This window comes from Balaenoptera ricei, chromosome X, assembly GCF_028023285.1.
Source record: "Balaenoptera ricei isolate mBalRic1 chromosome X, mBalRic1.hap2, whole genome shotgun sequence".
NCBI lineage: Eukaryota > Metazoa > Chordata > Mammalia > Artiodactyla > Balaenopteridae > Balaenoptera > Balaenoptera ricei.
In genome coordinates this window covers 20,543,505-20,559,308 of record NC_082660.1, presented here as the reverse complement: position 1 = coordinate 20,559,308, position 15,804 = coordinate 20,543,505, and the positions used below count along the sequence as shown (strand labels likewise).

General features: G+C 43.4%; 2 protein-coding genes across 4 annotated transcripts in view; both read left to right on the top strand.

Annotated features, from left to right (window-relative positions):
• Positions 1–15,804, top strand: part of APOO (apolipoprotein O) — a 58,778-nt gene that overhangs the window by 9,546 nt on the left and 33,428 nt on the right. For all 3 annotated transcript variants that reach the window (XM_059909925.1, XM_059909923.1, XM_059909924.1), the window contains exons 2-3: positions 13,644–13,751; positions 15,178–15,297. In XM_059909925.1, the coding sequence (XP_059765908.1) occupies positions 13,644–13,751; positions 15,178–15,297 (228 nt within the window). The remainder of the gene's footprint in view (positions 1–13,643; positions 13,752–15,177; positions 15,298–15,804) is intronic.
• On the top strand, positions 7,133–7,785 carry LOC132356832 (peptidyl-prolyl cis-trans isomerase A-like). The gene is made up of 2 exons (XM_059909926.1): positions 7,133–7,255; positions 7,323–7,785. Exons 1-2 carry the CDS (start codon positions 7,133–7,135, stop codon positions 7,746–7,748), a joined length of 549 nt encoding a protein of 182 aa, XP_059765909.1. The 3' UTR covers positions 7,749–7,785.

Sequence of the window (15,804 nt, the reverse complement as noted above, 5' to 3'; positions counted from 1 at the left end):
TTTGTTTCTTGCATGTTACAAAACAAATTAATATTCATTGCAAAAACTTCAGGAAATTCAGTTAATACTGAAGAATCACCCTTAATCCTACCACCTGTAGATAACCATTGTTAACATCGTTTTCAGACTCATTTCTGGGCATACTTAAATAGACCTCCTCAGTCTAACATTTTCAAAAACCTCACAAATCCTTCCCCCTCTTTTTAAAACAATCTAATTTATTTCATTTTCTAATATGCTTTTATTTCAAATATATTGAGACTGATTTTCTTATAGGCTTAAAATTTGATGTGAAGGCATTTAGAAATGGAAGCTGTATGATCACATATTAAAAGTAAATTTCCAAAAAAAAAAAAAAGTAAATTTCCTTTATTAATTTGTTATATAAATAGTTACAGTGAGTTCTGATATGATCCATCAAGGTTACTGCTTTGGAGAGAAAATACTTATTTTTGAGGAGGAGGAGGCATACTGTTTATTTTTTTTTTTTCTGGTTGCATTTTTCTTAAGTTCCATAGTTTTTAATTATGCTGATAAAACCCACATAACATAAAATTTACCATCTTAACCATTTTTAAGTGTACAGTTCAGTTCTGTTACATATATTCACATTGTTGTGGAAAAGATCTCCAGAACTTTTTCTTGTTGCCAAACTGAAACTCTGTACCCATTAAACAAAAACTCCCCATTTTCTCCTCCCCCACAGCTTCTGGTAACCACCAGTCTACTTTCTGTTTCTATGAACTTGACTACTTTAGACACTTCATATAGATGAAATCATACAGTATTTGTCTTTTGTGACTGACTTATTTCTCTTAACATAATATCCTCGAGGTTCTATATAATATTTCATTATATGTATATACATTTTATTTATCCATGCATCTGTCCACGGGCACTTGGGTGACTTTTCACCTTTTGGCTGTTGTGAATAATGCTGCTATGAACGTGGGTGTGCAGGTACATCCTTGAGACCCTGTTTTCAATTCTTCTGGATGTATACCCAAAAGGGGAGTTGCTGAATCATATGGTAATTCTATTTTTAATTTTTTGCAGAACCTACATATTGTTTTCCTTAGTGATTGCACCATTTTATAATACCACCAACAGTGCACAAGGGTTCCAGTTTCTCTATATCTTCTCCAACACTTGTTATTTTCTGTTTTTTTGATAGTGGCCATCCTGAGGGGTATGAGGTGAGAAAATACCTATTTTAAAAATTGTATAAGTAATGCTGAAATAACTTGTAAAAAGTCAAACAGTACAGTTAACGGTAATTATATGGTTCCCATCATCTGCTTCCCTCTAATTCTCTTTTCAGAGAAAGCCTCTGTTGCCAGTTTGGTATATGGCCCTCCAGATTAGAAAGGATTGCTGTATAAAATGTAGGAACTGTACTGAATGCTCACTATGGGGGGAGGCATATTCTTTTGATCTTTGGAGGTTATGGACTCATTTAGTTTCTCTTTATTAATTCAGTTTATGACACATTACTAAGGACAGCAATGCAGCCTGATGTGGGCAAAATTGTTGATTGTTTTCATCATTTTGTTTTACCCTAAATTCTTTTACATAATTTATTTTTTGTTTTATGTTCTTTTTTTAGAACAAGAATAACCTCAAAAGTATTGTCACTTTTCATAGACCTTTAAAAATCCCTATCACATTTTTACCTCTTAAACAACTGCAAAGAATCAGATTAAAAGCATTTTGTTTTTAAATGAAAAATGCTTTCAGATGGAAATTTTTGCAGAAAAGATTGATTGAAGATCAAAGAAGCAGTGTAACAGTTAGGGAAAAAACACATAACTGTGTCTCATTTCCTGTAAATAGAGGACTATCTAATTTTATTTATTTTTTCATAATTAAAAATTTTATTTTGTTTATTTATTTTTGGCTACATCAGGTCTTCGTTGCTGCACACGGGCTTTCTCTAGTTGTGGCGAGTGGGGGCCACTCTTCGTTGCGGTGCGCGGGCTTCTCATTGCGGTGGCTTCTCTTGTTGCAGAGCATGGGCTCTAGGCGCTCGGGCTTCAGTAGTTGTAGCACGTGGGCCCAGTAGTTGTGGCTCGCGGGCTCTAGAGCACAGTCTCAGTAGTTGTGGCACACGGGCTTAGTTGCTCCACAGCATGTGTGATCTTCCCAGACCAGGGCTCGAACCCGTGTCCCCTGCATTGGCAGGTGGATTCTTAACCATTGTGCCACCAGGGAAGTCCCACCTCATCTGATCTTGATATTAAAAGGGAACTTGTGGATTGAGAATGTTGATATGTAGCAGTCATGGTTTATGGTTGCCTATATTTGCTCCATCTAGAGATTGTACCTACTTATGAGTATAGCTGAAAAGATTGTAGTGTGTCAGAAATCATCCTCATGTTCCAAACCTTTGTTTCTTTTGTTACTGCTCTTTACGGAGGCTGTTCCTAGTGACGCTGAGTCTTTACATCAATCTGTTGGGTGACTTTGCTTAAAAAAGAAAGGAAGGAAGGCAGGCAGAAAGGCATAAACTTTGTTGATTCTGCCTTCTCTCTGCAGTTGTTTCCCAGAATTTCCAGTCGTGGTACATTATTCCTTTTTCTGTGTTACTCCTGTCCTTTTTCTGGTAATGTACTTACCACAAGTGGTGTAATTATTCGTTTATCTGCTTTATTAGATTGTGGAGGCAGCGACCACATTTTATTGTCTTTGAAGTCTATTTTCGTTGTTTCATTAAAGAGTTGCTTTGATGTTGTCCTTTGTGTGGCTTGTAAGGCTATTAAATGAGGTAGGGAAACCCAGAGAAAAAGAGGTTTTTGGAGAAAGAGAATTCGTTATGAGGTAGCAATTGAGAAACCTGGTGAAGATGTCCATGGGGAGTTAGACACACAAGCCTGAGCCTTAGGGAGTGGCCAGGCCTGGGAATACTGATTTGGGTATCAATAGCATAGGGCGGGAGTTGAAGAGTTAGATTTAAGTGAAATTGCTCTGGAGTGAGAAGAGGGTTGGTTAAGTACTACTCTGACTTGTCAGCCTTGAAGAGATGGGAAGACAGAGGAAGAGAAGGCCCAAAGAGAGATGGAAGGAGTGCCCTACAAAGCTTATAGAATGGAGCTAGAGTAGAAACTTGGAAACCAAAGGAAGAGAGAGTTTGAAGATGGTGGAGTGGTCACCAGTTTCAGGGTACAACTGAGGTGCCAGATGTCCATTGGAGTTTAGTTACTGGGAGGCCATTGGTGGCTTTGGGAAGGCCAGTTTTAGATATCTTGAGTAGTGAGGGGAGGAGGGAATAAAGCAGAGAAAGCAGGCAGAATCTATCTTTCTAACTTTGTGTTGACATATAACATACATACAGGAAGGTGCACAGATTACAAGGAATTTTTGCAAACTGACCATACTGGTATATCTTGCACTCGAGAAGCCTTCAGGGCCCTTCTAGTCACTCCCCAGCTTGCTAAGGATATCCATTATTCTGCCTTCTAACCAGTCTTTTTTTTTAAAATAATTTTGTCAGTGGAGGGAGATAGAAGAATAGGGTGGTAGTTAGAAAGGGGATTAGGGGTGGAGGGTATTGTTTGTGTTGTGTTTAAGATGGGAAAGATTTTCTTGAATGTAAATAAATCCCATAACTTCTCTAGACTGGTTGACCAGTCACTGTTTCTTTTTATGTTTAGGACAGTTTTCATTTCATTCTTTTTTTTTTTTTTTTAATTTTTACTTTATTATTTATTTATTTATGGCTGTGTTGGGTCTTCGTTTCTGTGCGAGGGCTCTCTCTAGTTGTGGCAAGCGGGGGCCACTCTTCATCGCGGTGCGCGGGCCTCTCACTATCACGGCCTCTCTTGTTGCGGAGCACAGGCTCCAGACGCGCAGGCTCAGCAGTTGTGGCTCACGGGCCCGGTTGCTCCACGGCATGCAGGATCTTCCCAGACCAGGGCTCGAACCCGTGTCCCCTGCATTGGCAGGCAGATTCTCAACCACTGCGCCACCAGGGAAGCCCTTCATTTCATTGTTTCAGATGTTTTTAAAAGTAAGTACGATTGAGTGTTTATACAAACTTAAGTTGAATAACTGTTCCCCAAGCATCTGCTTTTAGAATAGTGGTTTTCTAAACTTGGCTGATTGTGGGAATAGATTCTTGGGACTCTCTTAGGTTTACTGAGTCAGATACTCTGGGGGAAGGCAATGGAATCTGTGATTCTAAAAAACTCCCCAGGTGATTCTGAAACTTTTTATGTTACACAGTCCTGGAAAGTGAGGCTTACGTTTTATCGAAAAGGAAACTGGTGTATGTATGTATATATTTTAAATTTATTTTACTGAAGTATAGTTGATTTAAAATGTTGTGTTAGGAAACTGGTATATATTTTTAGTGGAAGGTCTAATAAAATAATAGATCTGTAATTGTGGGGGAATAAAAGTATACCCTTTTTTTTGTTGTTTATTTATTTTTGGCTGTGTTGGGTCTTCGTTGCTGTGCACGGGCTTTCTCTAGTTGCAGCAAGCGGGGGCTACTCTTCCTTGCGGTGTGCGGGCTTCTCACTGCAGTGGCTTCTCTTGTTGCGGAGCACGGGCTCTAGGCACGCGGGCTTCAGTAGTTGTGACTCGCGGGCTCTAGAGCGCAGGCTCAGTAGTTGTGGCGCACGGGCTTAGGTGCTCCGTGGCATGTGGGATCTTCCCGGACCAGGGCTCGAACCCGTGTCCCCTGCATTGGCAGGCGGATTCTTAACCACTGCGCCACCAGGGAAGCCCAAAAGCATACCCTTCTTAATAATGAGAGAGACTATATACTGGGTTTTCCGTAAAGTTGACAGAGAAAGCAAACTGTCAGGGTTTTGAGCCCCACCATTCCTGAGCATCCTTGAATAATTCTGAGGGTGGCTTATTCAGTTTGAGAGTTTTATTTGTCCTTGAAGCAGTTTTACTGGGACACAATCAGGAAGTGGTTCTGGAGCTAGAATTCTGGGCAGTACACTTTTATTTGCAAAACAAGGATAGTTTAGCCTTCTGGGTACCCATTATGATCTGAGTGTAACCTCACCCGATTCATATCTTAGTTAACTGTGTACAAGAATCTGCCCTTGCTGCTAGAGCTGAAGGCTAAACTCAATCTTATGCCTCAGTCTTAAAAAACATTTTTTTTTAAAGTTGTAACCTGAGTTTTTCTGAGTAAACTCATAAGCTTCCTGGAAACTCTGTAAGGGCAGGGACCATGTCTGCTTAAGTGTTGTGTCCTGTTTAGCATGGTACCTGATGTGGAATAGATATGTAATAAATATTTGTTTTTGAAATAAAATTCTAGTTGACCACTTCTAATTGTTATATCATACATAACCCTGCTTCCCTAGCCAGATTTGTTTTGTTCTCATCAGTCCTTGATGAGCTCCAGTGGAGAGAGTAAGAAGCAAAAGCCTTTTAGACAGTGGTGACCTACTCCTTTACAACACTTCTTGTTAGGGACCCATCCAACCAACTGCCAATCCTGGTGCTCAGTTTCCGTTGACAATTAAGCACTCTGAGGACTCAACAAAAGTTGAGAGCAAAGAGAGTCCAAAGGTCTAAGATGGAGAATATACCTTGATAAGCAGAGTATATAAGATATCTTGCTGGGGAATATAATCAGACAGAAAGAAAGAGTGTTTAACCACATGAGCCAGGGAACTCGGTGACACTCCCTCTGAGGTTTGCAAAGCTCAGGGTCACCAACTCACCTGTTTCCCCTATTGACTGTGGGTCTCTTACAGCTATATTTAAAACCTCAAACAAGCCAATACGTTGGGTCCTTAATTTGAGACCCTCAACTAGCTGAATTCCAGGAGGGGCATCTAGTGACTGAAGGGCACACTCCAGAGGATAGGCTGGATGTAAAGCAATGCAGCCTTTGGATCTAATTAGTCTGTAGCTGTAGCTTAGCACTCATTGAACATACAGCTCTTAACAGAGTGGGCTTGACTTTGATCTAGCAAGCCAAACTCATCTAATCCAAAGTAGAGAATGTTTAATCAGCTCTTGGAAGGTGCATGTGTACCCAGTTTCTGAGCCAAGCCATCTGCCCTGGGTGGAGAGTGAGCCTGGCAAACAAGGATTCTCAAGGACTGTCACTTGGGACAGTGAGTGCTCAGGCCATGGGTACACACAGTCTAGAGGTTCCAGCCCCTCATCAGAAGAGGTCCAGGGGAGATCTCACTTCCCAGGAGGTATTTTCATTCTGGTTGTACCATAATGGGTCAGGACCCCTCATGGAGAGAGAAAGCCTTTGTGTTCGTGTCTCACAAGGCAACCCAACAGGAGTACCCATGGGAGAAAAGGTGATAAAGCTAGAGCTTTAGTGATTATGACCCAGTTGGTTAAATCTTTCTTCAGGAGATCTAACTTCCAGATTCATATTCTTTTTCTTCCTTGGGTAGACAAAAGGTTGAAGAAGAAGATTCTTTGCCCCCTTTATTGCCCTCACACTTTCTTGGGGTGATCTCTGCCTATTTTAACAGACTTTCCTTCTTAAATTCTGATGTTGAATGGGTTAGCCTGTATAATCAATATGAGCTCTAACATTATGATAGCCACCCAGTAGGGACTCAGCATTGAGAATCCCCATTTGTGATAACATCTGGTCAAGGCAGGATGGGGTAGTCTCTCATGATGAGGAGCCCTCTTTGATGCCAAAAAAGAAAGTGAACCGCCCAAGATGCTGGGTAGTGCATCCGTGTCAGGCTTGTCTGCCTGTGGATCTTTTACCCAGGCTCTTCCTGTGAGTTTCCATTGCACAGGTCAGTACCACCTAGATCCTTACCATGGTCAGGTGTATGGCTGACTCCTTCCTAAGAATGACCCTTGACCTGCAGTTCCCACCCATATTTTGGCATAAACTTGACATGGTTTAGGTCTGTGTGGATTTTTTTTGACATGTAATTTACATACAGTGAGATGCACAGATTGTACGTTGTACAGATCGTGCAACAATTTGAGTTTTGACAAGTGTATACACCTTCTGTAACTCACACCCAATGAAGATATAGATCATTTCTGTCACTGCAGAAAGTTCCCTTGTGCCCCTTCTTAGTAAGTCTACCCCATGCAAGCTTCACCTCCCAGGCATCGACTATTCTGATTTCTATCACTGTGTATTAGGTTTAAGGCCACAGATCTTAAAATCTAGATGGTGGCTGCTTTGCAGACGCCGCCACCCCGGAACCTCCCATGCTGCCCAACCATGGTCGGCCCTTCTGTGTTCTTTGACATCGCCATCGACGGTGAGCCCTTGGGCCGTGTCTCCTTCGAGGTAAGGGACCTGGAAACCAAGAAGTGACTGCTCATCCAATCCATAAAGCTATGTTAACAGATTGGAGCTGTTTGCAGACAAAGTTCCAAAGACAGCAGAAAACTTTCATGCTCTGAGCACTGGGGAGAAAGGCTTTGGTTATAAAGATTCCTGCTGTCACAGAATAATTCCGGGATTTATGTGCCAGGGTGGTGACTTCACACGCCATAATGGCACTGGTGGCAAGTCCATCTATGGGGAGAAATTTGATGATGAGAATTTCCTCCTGAAGCATACAGGTCCTGGCATCTTGTCCATGGCAAATGCTGGCCTCAACACAAACAGTTCCCAGTTTTTCATCTGCACTGCCAAGACTGAGTGGTTGGAGGGCAAGCACGTGGTCTTTGGCAAGGTGGAAGAGGGCATGAATATTGTGGAAGCCATGGAGCGCTTTCGGTCCAGGAATGGCAAGACCAGCAAGAACATCACCACTGCTGACTGTGGACAAATCTAACAATAAATTTGACTTGTGTTTTATCTTAAAAAAAAAATCTAGATGGTGAGAGATATCAGAAAATATTTATTCATGTAGATTGGTGCTTCTCAAGGCGGGAGGATGCCCCCCAGGAGACTTTTGTCAATGTCTAGACACATTTTTGACTTATGGCTGGGAGTGGTTGGCAGTGGCATCTAGTGGGTAGAGGCCAGGGATGCTGCTAAGCCTCCTACAGTGCACAGGACAGCCTCCCAACAAAGGATGATCCAGCTCAAAATGTCAACAGTGCTGAGATTGATAAACCCTGAAGTAAACCTCTGCAGAGAGAATTGTGGCCCTGGGGAGTGTTAATCTCTGTATCTCCCAAGTCTCTGGGGATGAGGTTTGTTTTTTGTTTGTTTTGTTTTGTTTGTTGAGAGCTTGCAGGAAATGGAAAGGGCAACTGCAAGAGGGACCTTTCTTGAGTGCTACCACCCTTGTGGCCACAGTTCTTGCTGTGGAATGGGAGTGACTAACAGGAGAAGAGGGAGATGAAGAAAACAACTTGGGCAATAAAAGGGCAGGCTTAGCATAATATTAAAACTAGAAAAATGGACAAGAGGGAAAAATAAAGTAGAAATTAATGACACCTAAAGTACAAGCAGCAAAATAAAAAATAAACAGGTGAGACTACATCAAACTGAAAAACCTCTGCACAGCAAAAGAAACCATCAACAAAGCGAAAAAACCTACAGAACAGAAGAAAAAATATTTGCACACCATATATCTGATAAGGGGTTAATATCTAAAGTATAGGGCTTCCCTGGTGGTGCAGTGGTTGAGAATCTGCCTGCTAATGCAGGGGACACGGGTTCGAGCCCTGGTCTGGGAAGATCCCACATGCCGTGGAGCAACTAGGCCCGTGAGCCACAACTACTGAGCCTGCGTGTTTGGAGCTTGTGCTCCGCAACAAGAGAGGCCGCGACAGTGAGAGGCCCGCGCACCGCGATGAAGAGTGGCCCCCGCTCGCCGCAACTGGAGAAAGCCCTCGCACAGAAACGAAGACCCAACACGGCCAAAACTAACTAACTAACTAAATAAATAAATAATAAAAATAAAGGAATTCCTTAAAAATAAAATTAAAAAAAAATAAAGTATATAAAGAACACATACAACTCAATAGCAAAAAACAAACAAATAACCCAATTAAAAAATGGGCAAAGGACCTGAGTAGACATTTCTCCAAATAAGATATACAAAAGGCCAGAAGGTACATGAAAAGATGCTCAACATCACAAGTCTTTTGGAAAATGCAAATTAAAACCACCATGAGATACCACCTCACCTCTGTTACAATGGCCATCATCAAAAAGACAAGAGATGAGGGACTTCCCTGGTGGTCCAGTGGTTAAGAACCCGCCTTCCAACGCAGGGGACGCGGGTTCGATCCCTGGTCAGAGAACTAAGATCCCTCATGCTGTGGGGCAACTGAGCCCATGCGCCGCAACTACTGTGCATGCGTGCTGCAAACTACAGAGCCCACACACTCTGGAGCCTGAGCGCCACAACTAGAGAGAGAAAACCTGCACGCCACAACTAGAGAGAAGCCCACTCCCCACAACGAAGATCCTGCGCGCCGCAACGAAGATCCTGCATGCTGCAGCTGAGACCCGACACAGCCAAAAATAAATAATAAAATAAGTAAATAAATATATATGTTAAAAAAAAAAGACGAGATGAATGCTGGCATGGATGTGGAGAAAAGGGAACCCTTGTGCGCTGCTGATGGAATTGTAAATTGGTGCGGCTACCATGGAAAACAGTATGGAGGTTCTTCAAAAAAAATTAAAAATAGACCTACCATATGATCCAGCAATTCCACTTCCAGGAATATATCAAAAGGAAACAAAAACACTAACTCAAAAAGGTATCTGGGGACTTCCCTGGTGGCGCAGTGGTTAGGAATCCGCCTGCCAGTGCAGGGGACACGGATTCGAGCCCTGGTCTGGGAAGATCCCACATGCAATGGAGCAACTAAGCCCATGCATCACAACTACTGAGCCTGCACTCTGGAGCCTACGAGCCACAACTACTGAAGCTCATATGCATAGAGCCCGTGCTCCATAACAAGAGAAGCTACTGCAATGAGAAACCCGTGCACCGCAACGATGAGTAGCCCCCGCTCGTGACAACTAGAGAGCTCTCGCATGCAGCAACGAAGACCCAACGCAGCCAAAAATAAATAAGTAAATTTATTAAAAAAAAGAAAAGACTTTAAAAGGTCAACACAAGGCATTATATCAAATGAGGATGAAAAAGGGGACAACATGAACCCAAAATGCTTGGATGAGGAAGTGGGAAAAGGGGTGGGGCACCAGCCATTGATGGTAAGAAAGGGAATCTGAAACAAAGTTGGGGCGGTGCCTGCCAGCTGGCTCAGTGGAAAGTCCCCAGGTTAAGCAGTGTTGTCAGTAAGTTGTGGACAAACCCAGAAGGCAGAGAGCAGTGAGTTGGCACCTGCAGATACCAGCAGCCTAATAGGCCCTCTCCTGGGAAGTAGGGAGGGACCACACTGACTGTCAGCAGTGGCTCACTAACCTTTATCTTGGAAGCAAAAAAAATTAGTGGCAATATTGCCTGGAAATAAATATCTTTTAAGTATTCCACTTAATGCTTTAGGGTGTGTTAATTATTTTTAAACCAGTTTAAGTAATAACCACTCCTTTTAAAAATAGCTTCTAGCTCTTTATTTGCTTCTGAAATACGGGTATTTCCTTTTTTGTGTGCAACTTCAGGCATACATTTTTTAAAACATTTTTATTTTATTTATTCATTTTTTTTTGGCTGCGTTGGGTCTTCGTTGCTGCGTGCAGGCTTTCTTTAGTTGAGGCGAGCAGGGGCTACTCTTCATTGCAGTGCACGGGCTTCTCACTGCAGTGGCTTCTCTTGTCGCGGAGCACGGGCTCTAGGCGTGCAGGCTTCAGTAGTTGTGGTGCGTGGGCTTAGTAGTTGTGGCTCGTGGGCTCTAGAGCGCAGGCTCAGTAGTTGTGGCACACGGGCTTAGTTGCTCCGTGGCATGTGGGATCTTCCCGGACCAGGGCTCGAACCCGTGTGCCCTGCATTGGCAGGTGGATTCTTAACCACTGCACCACCAGGGAAGCCCAAGGCATACATTTCAACAGACCTTTTTAGGTTTTTTTTTTTTTTTTTTTTTTTTTTAAACGTTTCTTTAATTAATTTATTTTATATTTATTTTTGGCTGTGTTGGGTCTTCGTTTCTGTGCAAGGGCCTTCTCTAGTTGTGGTGAGCGGGGGCCACTCTTCATCGCGGTGCGCGGGCCTCTCACTATCGCGGCCTCTCTTGTTGCGGAGCACAGGCTCCAGACGCGCAGGCTCAGTAGTTGTGGCTCACGGGCCTAGTTGCTCCGCGGCATGTGGGATCTTCCCAGACCAGGGCTCGAACCCGTGTCCCCTGCATTGGCAGGCAGATTCTTAACCACTGCGCCACCAGGGAAGCCCCACCTTTTTAGGTTTTATCTAGCATTACATGTTTTGTGAGTATTACAGAGTAGCATAGTCTTTCACATTACGGGCACTGCAGATCTCAGGAATATGATTTCCGTGATGCCAAATCATGCCTAAGTAGTTAGAACAAGTCAACCGGTCATTTATTTTTTGCCTCTCTTCTGTCCATTCATGCAGGCATTAAACAGTTCTTGAGCATTTCTTATGTGTTAGGCACAGTTATAGACATGAGGAATACAGGGTAAGACACAGCCCCATCCTGAAAGGGCTTCCAGTTTGGGAGGGAGAACTTGATAGACATAAATAAATGGATAAATAAGAAAAGAAAAGCAATAAGTCTCCATGCTCTTAGGCAATTGTACAGAAAGGCAAAGCAAATATAGAACATTCTAGGCAGAGGAACCAGCATGTGTGAACCCATGAGGCTGGGAAGCAGCATGGGAGAAATATAGGGAGTTCAAGTTTTGTGGGAAAAGGCAGAGTGACAGATGAAGTTAAGAAGTTGGTTGGGGTCAGATCATAAATGGGCCTTGTTTGGCTCACATAAAAGTCCTAGGTAATGAATACCAAAGGATCTCAAATAAGGATAGAAGATATTCGGGTTTGCAGTTCAGAAAGATCGTTCTTTTGCAGTGTGGTGGTTTGAGTCATCAGAGGGCCAGGTGAACATTTAGAATTAAGCTGTTGAAACAATCCAGGAAAGAAACAAGGGCCCAAGGGTAGATTGTACAGGAGAAGATAAAGAGGAGAGAGTGAATTAAGTTCATTTAATAGGCAGAATTAACAGGACTTAATGACCAGTAGGATGGCGGGGTGGGGGGCAGTGGAGATGACCTCAGAGTTTCCGATTGGGTTGTCTAGTTGGATGGTGGCACCATTCCTGAGAGAAGAAGTAGAGGAAGAGGGGGCATTTCTGGGGTAAAGATGCAAGATGGTCAAGTGCTGTGTATTAATTTTTAAAATGTATCACTTTTGAAAAAGCTTTCTAGATTCCACAGCACACATTCACCTGTCAGGCCTAGTATAGACTTGGAGGCACAGACAGGATCCTGATGAGTTGGTTTTGGGTGTTCTTGGTGTAGGGAGCTTGTGTCCCATCCAAGTGGAAATGTCCAGAAGCAATAGGATAAGGGAGTTGGGAATTCAGGAGAGAGCTCTGGGCTGGAGCTGCATATCTCGGGGTCACTGGCTTCATGTTGAAGCCATGGGCATGAGTGACCCAGTCAGGGAGAGCAAGGCACAGAAAGAGACTGAGTTTGGGAACTGAGGTTGGGGGAGAGCGGTTCTGGGTGGGAATGGAAAGGGAGAGCTGCTCAAAGTTTGATTATTGGAATTATCGAAAGAATCTTCACTCTGTTCAATGAATCACTAGGTGAGATCATTAAAAACTCCTTCCCGGGCTTCCCTGGTGGCGCAGTGGTTAAAGAATCCGCCTGCTAATGCGGGGGACACAGGTTCAAGCCTTGGTCCGGGAAGACCCCACATGCCGCGGAGCACCTAAGCCCGTATGCCACAACTGCTGAGCCTGCGCTCTAGAGCCCAAGAGCCACAACTACTGAGCCCGTGTGCCACAACTACTGAAGCCTGCACGCCTAGAGCCCATGCTCCACAACAAGAGAAGCCACCGCAATGGGTAGCCCATGCACCACAACCAAGAGTAACCCCCGCTCGCTGCAACTAGTGAAAGCCCGTGCATGGCAACGAAGACCCAATGCAGCCAAAAAAAAAAAAAAAAAAAAAAAAAAACTCCTTCCCCTCTTGTTATTGGGGAGAGTAGGGGAGGTGTATCTTTTATTTTCCTTGAAAGGCTAAGTAGAAAACTCAGGAACTGCTGTTTTGGAAATGAAGATAAAGGTGACCTGGAATTTTAAGTCCACGAGAACATGTTTTTTTGTTGTTCTGTTTTTTTGTTTTTTGTTTTGTTTAAGCAGAGGTTCTTCTTTTTTTTTTTAATTAATTAATTTATTTATTTATTTTTGGCTGTGTTGGGTCTTCGTTTCTGTGCGAGGGCTTTCTCTAGTTGCGGCAAACGGGGGCCACTCTTCATCGCGGTGCGCGGGCCTCTCACTGTCGCGGCCTCTCTTGTTGCGGAGCACAGGCTCCAGACGCGCAGGCTCAGTAGTTCTGGCTCACGGGCTTAGTTGCTCCACGGCATGTGGGATCCTCCCAGACCAGGGCTCGAACCCGTGTCCCCTGCATTGGCAGGCAGACTCTCAACCACTGTGCCACCAGGGAAGCCCGAGAACATGTTTTTTAGTTTCTGACTTCCGTAAAACTTCGGGAATACATTTCTCATAATGCTCAATAAGCCTCTCAGGGCAGGAGTGGCTGAGGTTGCAAATGTGCCCACGTTATGTACCTTCAGTTTGTAGAATTGAGAGAAAGCTTAAGATTGTTTCTGTGTTTCAGGTAATTCAGAGGTCTGTGGGGCCGGCCAGCCTGAGCCTGCTCACCTTCAAAGTCTATGCATCAGCAAAAAAGGACTCATCTCACAAAGCTGCTGTGAAGGTTAATGAGGTAACATGTTGTGATATATTTTGAACATGTGATTTAGTTACTATGGGAAGCATACAAATTGAATATCAGGAAGATAGGACAATTCAGAAGATATTTAAAAGGAGGAAATAGTTTTTCCTTGTGGGAAGCTGCTAGACTATGGCTTTTTCAACTTTAATTAATGGCACTTAGCTAAGGGCATAGTTAAGGAATATCTCCTAGATTTTTAGTGGGGAATCTGCTCTGTCCCAGTAGATTGTAAGCCCAAGTCACTTCTAAGTGATCTGTCTGCTTGCAGACTGCTTATCAAGCCAGGAAAACATTCACATTTTTCCCTCTCCTAAGAAATTAAAGACCAGGGCTCATCCTGCTTCTTGGCTGGATTAGAGGCTCATAAGTAGATGCTTAATAAATACTAAATAAATAAAACAGGAAATCATCTCTCCATTGTTTACATTCCTTTTTGTCTATACTTCCCACTGATTATTTTAGATATTTGGTTTCTTTTGACTTTGAGTAAAGTGTTATAAAGATCTACCTTCGGGCTTCCCTGGTGGCGCAGTGGTTGAGAATCTGCCTGCCAATGCAGAGGACATGGGTTCGAGCCCTGGTCCGGGAAGATCCCACATGCTGTGGAGCAGCTAGGCCCGTGAGCCACAACTGCTGAGCCTGCGTGTCTGGAGCCTGTGCTCCGCAACAAGAGAGGCCGCGACAGTGAGAGGCTCGCGCACCGCGATGAAGAGTGGCCCCCGCTCGCCACAACTAGAGAAAGCCCTCGCACAGAAACGAAGACCCAACACAGCCAAAAATAATAAATAAATAAATAAATAAATAAATTAAAAAAAAAAAAAAAAGATCTACCTTCAGTTATGGTTAGGGTTACTTGAATGGTGTTTACCTAAAGCTAAATAGCTTGTTTTTTTGCCCTTTACTCTCTTCTTCTCAGGCCTTGGGACAGTGGCATTTTTGAGGGTGAAGAAGGCAGCCAGTGGTGGCTGTGAAACGTTTCCTCTCTGGTGGGGAACAAACCTGCTATTCTGCTTTGATTAGCACTAGACTGATCACTAGAACTAAGTCATATGCTATTCAGTTATTCTCAAGCTTTTTTTTCCTATCCCACCTTCAACCCACCATTTAGAGTAATAGAATCCTTTTTCCAAACTAAATCTAAGATGAAATAACGAATACTAATATATAAAATGGGTAAAAGGGGACTGCTTTGTCTGCTATGAGTAGGGTTGGGGGAGGCTAGGACACCTCATAGCCCTGCTCTCTTGGCCTTGTCCTTATTGATTAAGGTGCAAAGATCGTCTGAAGCAAGGTTCAGGGTGCACATAACCCTTATTCACTGTAGTTTGTGAGTTATTACAAATTTAATAATTGATTGTTATTTCATTACTGTATACACTTCTTAATTTCTTTTTATTTTGTTTTTCAATCTTTGCAGCTTTCACTCTACTCTGTTCCTGAGGGTCAGTCTAAATATGTGGAAGAGCCAAGGACCCAACTTGAAGAAAGCATCTCCCATCTCCGACATTATTGCGAACCATATACAAGTTGGTGTCAGGTACAGACAGCTGTTCTGAAAATGGAATGAATGCATTTCTGTTTAGAGTCAGTAGTAAAAAGTCTATACTGGCTGCATGTTTTCAGAAAAAGGCAGAATAAAGGGCCCCAACTTAAGAGTGCCTGACTTAAAAATGTTCGTCAGTGCCATCTCTGGAGGGGAGCAGAGAGCCCTACCTTCCTGGTGGCAGCTGTCGCCATAGCTGCAGAGAGAGTTTCCCTCCCACTGGGCAGCCTGTGTCATGTTGACTAGAGAGCAGAGGCCCATGGTACCTCTCTTTTTTTTTTTTGGCCAGGCCGCTCGGCTTGTGGGATCTCAGTTACCCGACCAGGACTTGAACCTGGGCCACAGCAGTGAAAGCGCCGAGTCCTAACTACTGGACTGCCAGGGAATTCCCCCATGGTGCCTATCTTGTTGGTTGCGGCTATGAAAACATTATTGTCCACCAGGGGAGGATATGGGGCTGGAACTTCAGAAGAAGGAAAAGGGTACAATGTAAACATTTAT

What these genes read in the sequence shown, in the direction of transcription:
- LOC132356832 (XM_059909926.1), top strand. Translation starts at nt 7,133, where the DNA reads ATGGTGGCTGCTTTGCAGACGCCGCCACCCCGGAACCTCCCATGCTGC. An exon ending in TGGGCCGTGTCTCCTTCGAG is followed by an intron (nt 7,256 to 7,322) that starts GTAAGGGACCTG and finishes AACAGATTGGAG; the next exon opens with CTGTTTGCAGACAAAGTTCC.